The 16,551-nt window shown below is 38.5% G+C and overlaps 1 protein-coding gene across 5 annotated transcripts in view; it reads right to left on the reverse strand.

Annotated features, from left to right (window-relative positions):
- The window catches only part of FBXW11 (F-box and WD repeat domain containing 11), a 77,914-nt gene that overhangs the window by 50,314 nt on the left and 11,049 nt on the right, over positions 1-16,551 (reverse strand). For 2 of the 5 annotated variants that reach the window (XM_052816138.1, XM_052816136.1), the window contains one exon: positions 10,682-10,783. The exons of 2 other annotated variants lie outside the window; for them this stretch is intronic. In XM_052816138.1, the coding sequence (XP_052672098.1) occupies positions 10,682-10,732 (51 nt within the window). In that variant the 5' untranslated portion in view covers positions 10,733-10,783. Of the gene's footprint in view, positions 1-10,681; positions 10,784-16,068; positions 16,178-16,551 lie in introns of all 5 variants that reach the window. One more of the 5 variants, XM_052816137.1, reaches the window with a different exon arrangement.

The following is a 16,551-nucleotide window of genomic DNA, read 5'->3' on the forward strand; positions in this document are numbered from 1 at the left end:
TGGATTCCTGTAACATTACAGTAAATATTTTTTCAGTATTATATGCCTCGAATAAATTCTCTAGTTCAAGTATCTTCAAAAGCAGACAAAAGAACTATGATTTTCAAAGTTCAAGCGTGCATTCAAATTCTGCAATCATATATACAACCTCAAAGATATCTTCACTTGATCCTTGTTTAAGTGATTTTTCAAGTAGGGCATTTAATTATTAGCTACTGAATAACTCAGAGAGAGAACTTTGAAGTCCACTTTCATTCATTAGTAATTTTTTTTAAATATCATTTATATTTTTTTCCTATCAAATTTAAACTCTTAGTAGCCCTAATCCATTTAGTACAATGATGTTCAACATTTATCAGTTACAACACATAAGGAAAACCAGCTGAAGTGTCCATAGACATGCCAAAAGAAGTTTGCATTCATACACTTTATAGTAAATATTTAACAGTTGTCTCTAAATTGCTCTAAATTAGCTTGTCTCTAAATTGGAGAGACATGGATTTGACAGATGGACCGCTCAGTGGATAAGGAACTGGCTGGATGGTTGCACTCAGAGTTGTGGTCAATGGCTCGATGTCCAAGTGGAGACTAGTGACAAGTGGCATTCCTCAGGGGTTATATTGGGACCAGCACTGTTTAACACCTTTGTCAGTGACACAGACAGCAGGATTGAGTGCACCCTCAGCAAGTGTGCCGACAACACCAAGCTGTGTGGCAATCGACACGCTGAAGGGAAGGGATGACATCCAGAGGGACCTTGACAGGCTTGAGAGGTGGGCCCATGTGAACCTCAAAGTTCAACAAGGGCAAGTGCAAGGTCCTGCACATGGGTCGGGGCAACCCCAAGCACAAATACAGGCTGGGTGATAAGTGGATTGAGAGCAGCCCTGAGAAGGGCTTGGGGGTGTTGGTTGACAAGAAGCTCAACAGGACCCAGCAATGTGCATTCGCAGCCCAGAAAGCCAACCGTATCCTGAGCTGCATCAAAAGAAGTGTAACCAGCAGGTTGAGGGAGGTGATTCTGCCCCGCTACTCCGCTCTTGTGAGACCCACCTGCAGTGCTGCGTTCAGCTCTGGGGGCTCCAGCATAAGGACATGGACCTGCTGGAGCAAGTCCAGAGGAGGGCCGCAAAGATGATCAGAGGGCTGGAGCACCTCTCCTATGAAGACAGGCTGAGAGAGTTGGGGTTGCTCGGCCTGGAGAAGAGAAGGCGCCGGGGAGACCTTATAGCAGCCTGCCAGTACCTAGAGGAGGGCCTACAGGAAAGATGGGGAGGGACTCTTTATCAGGGAGTATAGTGGTAGGACGAGGGGTAACAGTTTTAAACTGAAAAAGGGTAGATTTAGATTAGATAGTAGGAAAAAATTCTTTACTGTGAGGGTGGTGAGGCACTGGAACAGGTTGCCCAGAGAAGCTGTGGATGCCCCATCCCCGGCAGTGTTCAAGGCTTTGAGCAACCTGGTCTAGTGGAAGGTGTTCCTGCCTGTGGCAGGGGGGTTGGAACTAGGTGATCTTTAAGGTCCCTTCCAACCCAAACCATTCTATGATTCTATGAGTTTATTTATTCTAAAATAATATTAAAAAGTTGAATAGATGCAAAAAAAAACCAGGTTAGAAGTGTAGTTTGGATCATCTCTAAAGCCTGGCTTAGTAATTGCATCAAAAATTGTGTGTGAACTTGAGGAATGCAAAAAACATGTAAGAATTAAAAAGCAAACAGTTCAGCTTCAACAGCTGAGAGTTTCTAAAAACACCAGTGCAATGAACAGAATTCAATACTTACAAAGTGAAAAGGTTGGGATGAAGATGACCTATATTATTTCTCTAGGGCAACAAAGTCAACTCAAACTTCTGAAGTATCTGTAAAATCCACTTGTCCGAAGCACTGGGAGACCCTCCTGTGCCACAAAGTAATGCCTTTCTGTAGTGGGGCTTTGCAAACATGACTATTTTACCATAGAAATACTATGCAAAGTAGTAGAAGGTTTTGGTGATAGTTCCTTCTTTCTCTGCTGTACCACTTCTCCCATACTTGACAGATAGGTATTGGTAAAATTTGCTCAATCCTGCTGTTGGGTTTGATAGCTGTCCTATCCTTGACACCAATGCCTCCTTTGATTTATTTGAATTCTACCACCATTTCAAAGGATCACAAAAACCAAACCACGTATGTGAAGACTCTCATATGCCACAGCCTTGAAGACCCACAGAACAGCTCATTGGATGCAAATAAAGGAAACCAGGGAAACCCAGGAATGGCCTGCCTGCTAAGCACCCCAGGAACTTTTCACACTGAAATGTCCTTGTGATGTTGACTCTTAAGAGTGGAATCATAAATATCAGCAATATCACTACTAACACTGGTATCAAGACTGCTGCTTAATTCACCACAAGGAAGGGATCCAATCCTCCTGGTGGTGACGTTTCTGATAAGAAGTCTGTGTGAAGACACTGCAAAAATCTAGTTTCAACCTTAGTGGGAAATATTTCATTATATTTTTCTGTTTCCTTGAAAATTCTTCCATGGGAAATAGACCAAACACCTGAAAGGAAGAGGACTATATCAAATATACCTGGAATAGACAGCCTTGCATTTCCTTCTCCTCTCCTAAGAAAGATTTCACTCCCTGCCAGCATAAGCATGGCACTACTAGAAGGCAGGCAGAGCGCAAGACACATTACCTAGCAAATTTCTTTGCACCATAACAGGATCAGACAGCAAAAAAATCCTCTTTTCCAAAGGAGGTTGAGAAAGCATAAACATGAAGGTGTGGCTAACAACATCCCTCCACTCAGAGACGTAGTCTTTTGCAGCTCCTGCCCACTACTTGTGAAATACATTAAGCTTAGTGTGATTGTGTTAGCTTTTCTGAGGAATGTGAATTTATGAGCTATAAGCAACAGCTCTGGATTTACTGAGGCAAGGTCTAGTATCTTGTGTTGATACATGAATCCGTCATGAAGAAATATACTTGCCTCCTTAGGGACATATCTTTCCCAGTCTCAGACACAATATATTGTGATCTCTAAATGGTACAAAAGAGAAACACTAGCAAAAGGCAGGCTAGCAAGTCACCCAAAGGAGCAAGGACCAGATCTCTAAGCTCACATTACTTTTTCTATGTTTGGAAGTCCCTTCTACAGCAGACAGCAGCTTAGTGAAATATCTCAAGAGGGAGTCATATCACCATTTCCTCCTAATCTCTACCATAAAGATTATTGATTAAGTAAATTACTAACTTTTGAATATCAGCAACTTCTGAAGAAAAAACAAAGGTGAGAGAACTGCCCACCAACTAACAGCCACAGGTGAAATAACTTGAAAAGCTGTTTAGAAAGAGAACCAGGCTCCTGAAAGGAGTCACTCTTCTGTTCAAGCAAGCTTGCAGCTTGGGGATGAAGTGTATGATCCTCAGTGCTCTCTAAAAACTGCTGAAAACAAAGTCCAAAAAAAAGCACTCGTATATATTAAGCTGTTTATACTAGCAAAACCCTTTACCCACAAGCAGAAAGGTTAGTGGTTGGCAGCACTCAAACAACCCCACCCTGGAGAGGCCACTGCAGATGACCCCAAGCTGCAAAGCGGTTTCACAGCCTGCCTCTCGCCTCCAGCCCGCAGTCGCCATTTGCTGCACGCTTACCACAGACCAGACAGAATACAGCCGGACCCGTTCAGCAGAAGCCACAGTCAGCTAAGTGACTGATGTACGTTGTGCCTGGGGAAAATCAGGAACCAAAACTGACAGATATTTACTCCATTTACTAGTCTTCTGACGTCAGGGAACACACTTCTGCTCCTCAGCTAAGGAAACTAAAGAGGTAGAGCTCCAGTTCATAGCTCAATACTGGCTCACTGGCTGAAGTTTAAAGGAATCTAGTAAGTAACCACCCTCTTCTACTTAAAAATAAACACTATGAATTGACCCAATACAGAGAAGGTCTCTCTTCTTGCCCCTAAGAAAGAACAGGCTTAGTTAATAATTAAAGTCATAAAACTGAAAGCACTTAGATACACAAAGGATGACTGAAAAAAGTGCTTATCGTAACACTTTCCTTCAGATAATAAATCACGCTTCGAAAAAACCCAATCCCTGCATTTTACATTTACTTATCCTACTGGTGTCTAGACCTAGCAACAAGCTGCTGTAACCATAAGAGACTGCAGCCAGAGCCATACCTGGCTCTCATGAGACCACATCCAGAGCACCAGCCCCAGTTTTGGGCACTCCACTACAAGAAATTCACTGGGATACTGGAGTGTGGTCTAGTGGAGACCACCAGGATGGCCAAGCACTGGAGCACAAGCAAAAATACTTGCAAAATACTTGGAATATATGCAACTAACACCAAATTGAGCTGTCACATCAGCCCTCAGTCTGCAACGCACACATAATAAGAAAAAAAAAAAATATTACGAGAAACTGCTGAAAACAAAATCCAAACTGCTATTAATTTTGAGAGGAGACTCCAGCTTCAGCCAGAAGTAACAACAATACTGGGAAGCACTGGTGCTGATTAACAGAGGGAAAACTGGACATTTTTACATCAGATCTACAGACTGGGTAATTCAGGCCATCTCACAGCACAAAATGGCAACAGGCCTACTGCATGGATATCTTTAATTGCTTCTACAATACTACGCTTAGTTTTAAAGCTTTCTGTCTCAGGAAGAAGTGTGTTTAAAACAGAGGGACAAGCACAAATATTTCAGATATTGGAGAGAACATTCTGTTCCTTTAAAGAAAAGGAATCAAACATGCATTTCTTTTTAATGGACCTGTTGGACTGCTTCCAAAAAGAAATGGTAACAGTCCCACTGTTTTGAGGCAAAATACCAGAAAACATGTCAAAGAAGTATTTGTAAATTACTTCAAACCTAACAGAAGCAGCAAAGCAGTTGTCTGACTATGACAACTCACTTTAACAGCTGCATAGAAGAGTAACATTTTCAGAAGGATGCAAACTACGCTGCAACAGGCTATTCATCATTCTCCAATTTGTGATTTTATGCACCGTAAAAGGTTTTTGCAGAATGCATCTACTGCACTCATTGTCATTTTAAGAATACTGCATATCTGTGTCTGAATTTGTACTGTGAAAAAAAAGGATGATGAAGTTTTCATGTCAATAAATCAAAATTCTTCATTTTTAAATACAATTTTTTCCAACTATAGTTTCCGTTGTTGTACTTCCGGTATCTGAATAGAAACATCAACCAACAGAAGCTCAAAATCAGTAAATAGCAAATACAAGCTTAAGCAAGTTAATGCTAAGTTGTATCTCATCAATAAATAGGAAGATAAACCTCCTCCTTTGTGCCTCAGCTCAGCTGTGATAGCACTGACATTCCTTATTGCTAACAAATAATCTCCTTTGCAAGGAATGCTATTGTAAGGAATAAATATTAAAACCCTAATGCTCCAGAACTCCACTTGCCACTGGCAAATAGTAAGTTCTTCTGAACAGTAATAAATTATGAATTGGCCAATTCAAAAGGCTTTTAAGACCACGTTTTTGTGAAGACAGCTTCCAGTTATGGAGAGTAAATCAATACACCCCTGTCTTAATCTATAAGAAGGAATGACACTGGCAAGAACTAAGTCAATGTCACCTTCCTACTGCTTGTCCATCACCAGGACACGTGGTATAAGAATGAAAATGCAAATCAAGGAAAACCTACAGAGCTGGACATCCCGTTGTGCAGAAGTTAAGGATAAAGGACAGTGAAGCGCACTATCACAAGCCTACGGACCACTGAGCAAACAGGCTGGGAGGAGTCAGGGTAGCTTCAAGTCTAAGAAAGCCACTACATGAATTGAAAGACCTGGCCTCTGGAGGAACAAGTCAACTTCTCACACTGGAAGCTCTGGAAGTGAGAAGTTTATTATTCCTGTAGTGAATCAGTGCTCTGTTAGAGCTTCCAAGCTACATACCCAACACATGAACATAAAAGGAAGAGCAAGACACTACATACAATTAAGCTGAAAATTTTAAGGACAATATAGGGAAAGTGTATAGAAAACCCCAATATGCTGGGGGGGTCTAAATAAGCAAGAAAAAAACTAAGCAGAGTTTTAAAAGAAAGATACAGTGATCTCTCTAAAAAAAGTCAAGGAAAGGTATAACTGAATACAAGGAAGAAAGAGTTGGTTGAGCAGTATGTGGTTACCAGGTTAATTTCATTACCTCTATTTAATAACATATTCCCCAAGCATTATCTCATCATATCCTACATTACGCAATAATTCAAAGCCATGTTTGAGTACTTATCTTCAGTTGCTTAATGATTAGTCTTCAATTCACACTGCAGATGTTTACTTACAGAACTAAGAACACTGGACATTTCTCTTTGCATAACAGCGCTGTTGGAGCCATTTCCCAAATCAGCGTGAAAAAATATATTCAAAACCACTGCAATGCTTCACAAGGATGAAGCTATGGAAGGTGATGTATCCATATGGTTGCATTACACAACTGGTTTCTCTAAAAACCTAAATAAGAGACCAGTATACTTTTAATCTTGCAGTCAAATCCATATCAAAGAGGATGAAAACAGCAGCTATTTGAATCCAAGTGTGTTCACAATCATAAGCTCCTTGGTACAAGAACATTATTAAAGGTAATTAAGTAGTTAAAAATAAGGCCTCAGAATCTATAGTAGTTTCAAGTATTATGAACTGGTATTTAATATATGCTTTTCAATACAACAATAAGTGATAATAAGTGTCAAGGACTTTATTTCCAAATAATATTAATTACACTGAAAATCAGGACAGATGAGAGCAAACTTCAAGTACCACAAATGGGAATAAATATTTTTTTAATAAATTATCTCTCTCTCCCCTCCATTCACTAACAGCTCAGAATGCAGAAAGTAAGTATTTCTCCAGTAAACTACAGGAACTATGAAGGTGTTTTACTGCGTGAGAAAAAGCACAGAATACAAAACCAGACTAATTGTGGAGAATTGGAACACTACCTCCGATCCGCTGGCATCAGAGGACATTTGCTTAAATGGTACAGCTTTATTTTAGAAGAGCCTAGTTAGGTTTTATGATTGCTAAGAACATTATGGAAAGGCAAGAGTAAATCTAATCTCTGCTTTCTTCTTTTAGACTGATGGTAGATTACTCTTGAAGCCTAAATGTTTGAAAAAGCACTAAGACTGAATAAGAGCTTCCTGAAGAAATTCTACAAGGCTCCAGATTTAAGACTAGGGTTTTTTCCCCTCTTTCTGGTCCATTCACTAATTACTCTACACACACAACACACACAGATAACAGATACAACTCCCAGATAACTCCTGTGAATCACAGAAGGGCTTCTGTATTTCCCTTGTTAAACTTCCTATTAATCATCATTAGGCTAACTGAATGTGTGCGACAGAACAAAGATCTCCTGATATATATGCCCTACCTGTTTTTACATGGGGGCCTATAGCTCAGGGAACAATGAAGGGCAAGTCATGGTACCAAAAATAAAAAAACGGGGAAAAGCAGCTGGTGCCACTTTCACTTCCAAGTTCCCCTGCGGGCGCCACTGAGTCACACACTTGAAAGGAGAACCTTTTTCTGTTGGTTTTTTTGGTGTTTTTTTTTTTTAAATCTCCCACAGATGCTTTTAAAAGATTCAAAACCTCTTACTCCTGGTTGCAGTTCTACAAAAAACAGACTTAAAAAAAAGTCTTTCTTTTGGAACAAAATTTAAAACAACAAAGCGCTCTCTACACCTTACCAAGTAGCATGCCCCACAGGTATCTGCTTAGGACAGTTATCCCTCTTATTCTCTAACTAACCCATCAGGAGGGTGCAGCCAGCAGAAAAGGACAAGCCCTGCAACACAGAGAGGGGCGAAACACCTTGGTAAAATCCCTCCTCAGTAACTCCTGCAGTGCAACAGGCTGGATACACAAAATTTTTTCTTTCCACACACTGAGCTCCCAACAGCTTCAAAGCAATCCCACTAGCCTGAAAAATGTGGTTGTCCTTGCAGTAATGTACTTTATTACTAGAATTTGTTAACCCTGTCAGCTGTTACTATTATATAGTTAAAAATGTTCTGGGATTGTTAAATTCCTACAGGCACATGAAGCAAAAAGCCTACACAAATCAACTGGTACTTCAGATGTGGTTTTCATGAAAGCTGACAGATCTGTAACAATTCCTGAAAACAATATAGGTTTGAGAAATTTTTCAGTGACACATCCTGACATAACAGCTGCATTAGCTATGCTTTTTAATTATAAATGACACCACATCTGTGATAATAGGTTTCCAAAAATCTTGTGTATAAAGCAGTACATTCATGAACAAACTGTTTTGTATTTTATCCTGTAATCAGTATTATCAACAGATGTAATGCAATGTATTCTGCATCAATTAATCTACTGCCCAGCCTGCTCTGAACTTTCACCTGTTCAATTTACAGTTAACTACTATGTACCTACTGATAGATACTGTAACAGAAAGAAAAAAGTGTTCCTAATAAATAGGTTTACTATTATTTCAATTGAATATATAGATTTTTTGTTTGTAATATTGTTTTAATAAAAAGTTCAGTTGGGTAAAAAAACCAGTTCATTTGCCATGATGTTCTAACTGATGAGAAATTTCCAGAGCTGATTTATAAGAAACCTGTGGCAGTCAAAGTTCTCAGATTCATCATTAAGAAGCCCTTGCAATTTCCAAACCAGGTATTTGCAGAAATGCAGGCCTTGACTGCAGGAGGGAACCTGAGCTTGTTAAGGACCCCGCTTGCCTGACGAGTCTTTTCGAAATTCACTGTATGTGGGTCCAGCAGCTAGCCCTCCCCAATGCTTGCAGTCCATGAAACCAAGATCTACACCTGCCATTTAAAAGAGTTATTAACAGCAAAACTGGTCCAATCCTGAAAGAGTTCTCGAACTGTTAACTACAGTTAGGCATAAGTCACAAATTCAAAAGTCAGGTAAAGAGGAGGCAAAAAAATTAAGCAAGAAAGTATACAACTGCAATCCTAGGTCTGCACCGAAGAACAGCCTCCTGACAGCAAAGCAGCAATTGTTTCGAGCTCACTGCTCACATCCCTCACCAGGGTTCATTAACAACCCTTGAAACGATTACTGACCCATCCCACCAGACTCCATCCAACCTACTCCCAACATCACTATCCATCCTAAAAACAACTATGACAGCTTGCTGAAAAATTCTGAGATGCTCTTTGGCCAATGACAAGTTAGGCCGCAGCAGAAAAAAATTTTCAGAATTCCCACTGAAAAAAAGTTTAATTTTACTTTTCCAGTGAGGGGGTAAATGCTGCGGATCAGCGAAAGAGAGCAGGAAGATCTTAGACTAGAACTAGCTTGTAAATATTCCCAAAACAGACACCAAACTTCTGTGACTTTGCCCTGTCATGACTATAAGCATCTACTATAAACATTATTTGGCCATGAGGTAGTGCCAATTTCTATAAAATTGTATTATCCATCTATATGTCTACCTTGGCCACAGGTTTCCCCCCCCCGTTTGAACAGTATTTCAAAATTGGAAACACAAAGCATTCAAACAAAAATATGTTTGTATTTTAACAGAAATTTTGAAGACATTTTCAATTCTGAAACTCAAATTTGCTGGAACTAAAGTGGCCACGTTTTGCAGGCAAGATGAAAGATTTTGAAATAAATGGTTACCCTCTAAAGCAAGACATTCCTGTTATCCAGTGTCTGAACTGAAATGGACTGACTGCAAACAAAACTCAATTTGTTTAAGTTTTCATTCACAAAAGCAATTTCTTTTAAGTAGTCATTTTGTACACATGAAAGACTGAAGCACAGAATAACACTATTGTTATAAAAGATACTAATATTAAATAACAGTTATGTACTGCTGAAAATGTTGCATTCAGAAACACTTAAGGAAGTGCCACACAGTTACTACACATGGTCTGCATTTTCTTTCCAAGGTAAATATCCTGGGAGTTGAAAATTGTTAACTGGTATCAAAATCTCCCTTTTTATCATTTTCAATCCCTCCCAAACCAGTGAAGAAACAGCAGCAATTCCCCATCTATAAATTACGCAGGCTCAGCTTCAACAGCTTACTAGAAGACAAACAACAGAGAACTTGAGATTTAGCGGTCTTCTATGCAGAGTAAGCCCCCCCATCCCTTGTTCTTCCCTTTTTAAGTTAAGAAGCTAAGTTAACAGAGTAACCCAAAGAGCTCCAGGACTCCATGCTAACTATTCTGCATTCAAACATGCGCAACGACTGTAATGTAAGGCTATAACCAGGATCACGCTTAGTAGAAAATAAAAAGCTTATCCTTTCTAAATTAAATCACACAAATATTACAGGGTAGTCAGTTCATTGCAATTTAAGAGAAATGGCAAAGCTCATTATGTTATTTTTTAAATTAAATGAGAAAGCAAAACGTAGCAGGCAACATGCACAACTATGCTACTTATATCACAACTTCAGTAAACAGGCAATAAAACACAAAAGCTCACCACCCCCCGCCAGAACCTACTGTACAGAAAGCCCTCTTAAGATTCACTCCTACAATGCAGTTAAGTAGAAGATTTCAGAAAAGGATGCACAAAAAACATTTAGCAGACTTAACAATTTGATTAAACAGAGTCCTGGGAGTTTAACAAATGTTCAACAGCATACGCATAACATTTACAACAAGAAAGAAGAAAGGCACCTGGAGACATCTGACACTGGGCATGCTCTGCAGGCATCTCAGTGCGCACATGCTCTCTACCAGGTTGGAGCAGCCTAGCCACAAAGACCTTGGCACAGAACACTGCAGGGTGACAAAAAGGAAGGAAGAGAAGAAGCAGTTAGATGCCACAACAAATCACTCAAGGCAGGCAACTCATTAGTATGTTAACGTGGGTACTTATCTAAGTTATTTCTACATTAATCACAAGGTTAGCGGCCAAGGGTAAAATAATGACTGAAGATCCTTTTCAGAAAATAAGCCATACCTCTGTCCTATCAAGGATAACAAGCTGATTTTCCTCATTTGCAACCGCCTGGCTTTAATGCCCAGCTGAACATTTTAACTTACTACCAGTAGTATCAGAGTTCTCACAGTTTGGGTCCATCAGTTCAGCAATGCTTCCACACATCGCTACCGACAAAAGAAGTTCTGCTGCAACGGGGAAGATGCCTTACTCAGCGAACTGGCCTGGCCGTAATTGCTTGCGAGGTTTTTACCTTTGCAGTCACCCTTGGGGAACAGAAGTGCAGGAGCTTTTCATTAGGGTGGCAAGTCTTCAGAATACAACCTGGAAGAGCTTCGGTAATTAGGCTTTGGCACCCCGCACTGTCTCAACTTTCTCAAACAATTTGTGCTTATTTATTCTGACAGCAAAGCCAACATTAACTTCTGAGGTTACAGTCTATGTACTGGGACACTGACAACCAAAAAAAGGTTTTAAGTATTTTTTAGAGAGGAACACCACCTAGCTAAGTTCAAATTGCAAGACCAAGTTCTGCTTAGTCAAGACGCATGGTATCCTGATTAAATGCGTTATTGGGGAAAAAAGTTTGTATTATCAGTTGAGGGTATCGCAAAGCCAAATTATACCCTAGCTACATTTATTACTCATACCACCACCCAAGCCAGAAAGAACCAAGCTTAACTACCAGACTCCATGTTGCTGACACTAGAAGTCCAGAAAAGTTTGGAAATCCTTTTTGTTTCTTTTCTGAAGCTGAAGAAATTTGATGCAGACTCCCCAAACCGTTTATAGCTCCATGATATTATTTCACAGTTCCTTTTAAGGACAGAATAGCACATACACTACATAACCATCAGATAAAGTTAGGGAAAAGGATTCAATTCCTCACTATCAAGCAGTGCACAAACCCAGCTCTAAAATTTGGCAAGGACTTAGTTTTCAATACTTTTCACACAGGCTTCCAATTTAGTTATAACAAACACCAAATCTTTATAAGAAAAATCCCACACAGATCAAAGTTGAAAGTGGAATAACCAGAGGTGAAGACTCAGGGAAAGTGGTTTGTGCCAGTAATGAGGGGAAGGAGGGAGCCCAGAGCAACTAAGAGGTTAAAAACATATTATTTGTTTAAAAAATTCGTATCTTATGAATAAAACAAAAGAAAGCCTAATATTTTCATCTCTGTGCTAAGGAGAGAAATTAAAGCAAAACCAGGAAAAGAATGACCCTATCAGCACCAAACCACACTGGAATTCTCTCTCCTCTTATCCAGCGGGAAGGTTGCAATTCCATATGGATGTTCTGTACTATGCATATATAGTGGGTGCATACATTTGGCACAATACCTGAATGGTGTTTCTGCAACACCAAAATGCTGAAATTCAGGGCATCACTGCAGGTATTTATTAAAGCCCAAATAAATTTATGCATTTTTAAACGTACAGGCCCAGTAAAAATTTTAATTCTGCTCACATCACTTAGTAGAAGTCATTGATCAAGAAACACAACAAACTTCTCTCCTAAGGGTTTCAGATAAGGTGTACAAAACTGTGCATATAATCTGTATAATCAATCTACACCTACAGGAATCCAAAAATTGTAAGCTAAAAATCACTGGTTTAGGTTATCAGACTGTGTTTTCTTTTAGGAACTACTCTAGCTAAATAAGCTGAACTTTAAGAACTTGAGAAATATGGGTAACTTGAAAACAATTTTTTAATTTAGTTCAAAATACATTAGACAAAGAGGCCATTTCCATGCCAAGTTTAAGCCACACAAACCCCTTTCCACAGTATTACGAACACTGAATAAAACAGTTTATAAAAATCACTGGACACTTAGCTGTAGCAATGATATTGCACAGTACCACAAATTAAGTACTGCATTCTACTTCACACTAAAACAGGAATGTGCAAATGTTTGTGTGCTTCACTGACATGTTATTTCTTGACCCTGCTTGCGTAGGAACTGTCATAATAAGAGCATAATAGTGTAGTAATGATTTAATTTTTGCATAACAAGTGCCTGAACTTATGCCTTCACTTTCCACTTGCCTTTCGTCAGGATGCCAGGGAGATACAGCACTATTTAATAAAGTTTGGGAAAGGGAAAATGACGCTGGCCAACAGGCATAATATTAAATGCACATATCAGCCAGTGTCAATCCCACCAGCAGAAAATAGAACCATACAGGTTAAGATAAGGCCAACCAAAACTCAAATTTTAAGGAACAAACTAATTCACAATGCAGAGTTTTAATCAACTCACATTAAGATAGCTGTGTGTTCATCTGAATGCACTACTTGCAGGGAAGAAGCAAGCAGATGAAAGAGGGGCTTTACAGCTTCATGGCAAGGAGTAAATGATGCTGAAAGAATAAAGACAAATAGAGAAACCCTCATTCTGATCTTTTAGATGCCTTATGTTTGGAAAGATTAACACATTAATTTTATTATTATATGATTTACTGTAATTCTATACACAAAGAACTGCTTTGGTGGTCCAGCCTCAGGAATTACATTTCAAGATTTATGTTTCAATCTTAAATCTCAAATTTAAGAAACTTACGCAAATGCTTGCACTTGCATTCAAAACTATAAATTCTCAGTAGTATCAATAAAAAGGAATATGCTTCAATGTCTTTAAAGGTCAGATGCTAAGAACTTCTTATATTAATAGTAAAGCACACAGCAGTGTTCCTCCAATAAATCAACTTTTGTAGGTAGTAACTCAGAGAATGGAGGCACAAAAAATAAACACCAACCAAACCCCAAAACTATTCACCTTGGTATCTCTCAGATGTACAGTGCTGCTATTTTGTTAAAGCACTGTAAAAAGTCAAGAAACCTTTCATTACAGTGCATTTGAAATTCAGAGTTACATCCAAACAGAAATCCTCACACTTTCCTACCCTTTAAAAAAAAAGAAAAAAAAAAATCTCCCATTTATGCTACAAAGCCCACTAAATTGCTCAAGAAGTGAATACAGACTATAGCCTGTGATCTTGATGGAACTAAAACACCTTTGATATCCAGTGATGGAAATACTGCAGTGTCATAATTAAGAATGACAGCATGTACATAACCAAGCCTTATTGCTGGAAGTTTTATAAAGTATTTACAAAACTCAGAATTTTTTACCACATTCATTTTATTTACACAAGATAATTTAAGGAATCGAAATTTATTGGTGTGTTTACAGTTTGGGAAATTATGTTCTTTAAGGCAAAAATATCCTTGCTTTTGAAAATCAGTTTCTAGGCAGAGTCCAAACAAGACTGGTGAGGGGAGGTATTTTGGAATTTCAAAGAAAAACACAGTAAATCAAATGAAGGAGCTAATTTACTCCATTTTATTAAAGAGCATTACTAATTATACAAATTCACTCCTCCTGCAACTTGTTTCTTCTGCAGTTTATTACAAAACAAAATTGAACATAAGAACCTAACAAATCATTCAAGTTTACAAAACCTAAAAGTTTTTAAAAGAGTAAAAATTTAAAGTTTAGAAGACTTTACAAAGTCTGAAATGCTTTTCCCAACTTTCTTGTGACAAGCCAGCTCCTCAGTAAGGTTAGTTCATGTTCTAGATGTCTGAAGGGCTACGAACAGACTCCAACTAGCAAAAAAGGTACAACCAAAAAACTTCAACCTTCATTCTGAATTGTCTTCAGGTTTTTAGCTATAAGAAACTCGCGTGCTATTCAACATCAGTAATTTACTGTTCAGTTTACTTTGATTTAGGCCTGGACCAACAGAACTGATACTTCTTCATTTCCATTAACACTTAATATTGAAAAATTCATGGGGTAACTGCTGTTACTTAAAACCCTCTCTATGGCTGGGAATGACAGGCACATTCCCCAGTAGCTCAGATTTAATGCTGCAAAAAGGGGTATTCTGAAAAGCAAACTTAGACTTAAGGACAGTATGACCGCTTATGAAAGCTATATGCTCTCAAGTCAAATTTAATATCAAGCTCAGATCTTAGTTTCTCAAAAATCAGCATTAACCACAATAAGACATAAAAAAATATAAAGCAGTAACACTGTTCAAAGGCCTTCAGTATTATTTTACACTCGGCAGGGAATAGTTGCCAACTACTAAAACTCCATCCCCTTTTGCTAGCTGGGATATCATCCAGATCTTACCTGGTGTCTTTACTTCAAGTGATTTATTCAAAATAGTGACAAGCAGAACAGTGTTGAACCAACGAGATAACAGAACAAGTAGTCTGGATATTTGCAAGAAGTGGAAAAGTAAAAATGTCAAAGTATACTCTTAAATGTGAATACTTAATCAGAAATAAAGTGTGAGGGCATGCATGTAACACAAATACGCGTGTTCCACAAGTGACAGCCTGGCTTGGCACGATAACACATTCACTATGCTGCGCATTTTGGTACAACATTTAATATCTTTGCTGAGGTACTCGTAAACAAAGAAACAATTTACATCAGACCAATAGTAGTACTTGGTACTCTTCCTATTCTCATTTCAAAACCAAGTTGTCCCTTGAGAGATGCAGTGTATTCACATGCTCCATACAAGTTTGTTGGAATCGGTGCCATCACATCACTACCTTTTCCATGTCCAAAATGCAATCTCACATCCAGTCTTGAGTGTCTGATTTGGAAGGCTGAGTACCATTCGTACAATACATTTCCAAAATCCATGGAGTTTTACATATGCATTCAAGTGTTCTGCTTCAATTTAAGAACAGCTACATTCTCAGATCAAGAAAGTTGTCTTAGGTGTAACTTACTCTTGCATTTCTGTCCTTCAATGAACTACAAATGCAAAAGTGAATTTCTCAAAAATAAGTATTCACAGAGTAGCAAGGTCATTTTAACTTGTGAAATGTTTTTGATTATTCCTTTACTGTTATCAGATCATTCTAAAAAAATCAGTAACCAATAGCTGAGGCACACTTCCATTAGAAAAATCTATTTAGCTAAATGATTGCCATTCAAAATAAAAATCGCTCGATGTTACAACCTTCCAATAACCATTCAAGATCTGCACGTACATTTCTTGCATTTGGGGAAAAACACTAAGTGAGGAATCAGGAAATTTAAAGCAAGACAAAGGGAAATAATTTATCAGATAAATTCTCCTCATTACCACACCGTTCTTCTAGATAGGACAATGAATTCACAGAAGGGTGATCGATAACGCAGTCCCACTCTGCTCCTGAAGATCAAAGTATGCGTTTGCTACAACCAAATGAATGCTATAAAAGGAATATGGGTTCAATGGAGAAAAGATTAAACGCTTTGTTTGAATATAACAACAATCTTACTCCATTATAATTTATTCATCAGGATAAGACTCATGAGATGCAGTAGCTTGTTTTCAGGAAGATACAAAAGACTAGGAAGAAAATCCTAGTATGTTTACATAAGTCACTCTGAATGTTAACTGAAATAACCTAAATTTTCCAAAATACGCAGTATTTAGATTAACTCTTGCTTCCTTCATGTACGTACATCCCAATTCTCAGTTTTAAAACTCCAGAAGTGTGATATTCCTTTCTGCATTAACATATCCTATGCTACATAAAAAAGGCCATTTCAAAAGAAAAATGGCTTTCCTATGGTCTTATGC

Source organism: Harpia harpyja, chromosome 20 (genome assembly GCF_026419915.1).
Source record: "Harpia harpyja isolate bHarHar1 chromosome 20, bHarHar1 primary haplotype, whole genome shotgun sequence".
Lineage (NCBI taxonomy): Eukaryota > Metazoa > Chordata > Aves > Accipitriformes > Accipitridae > Harpia > Harpia harpyja.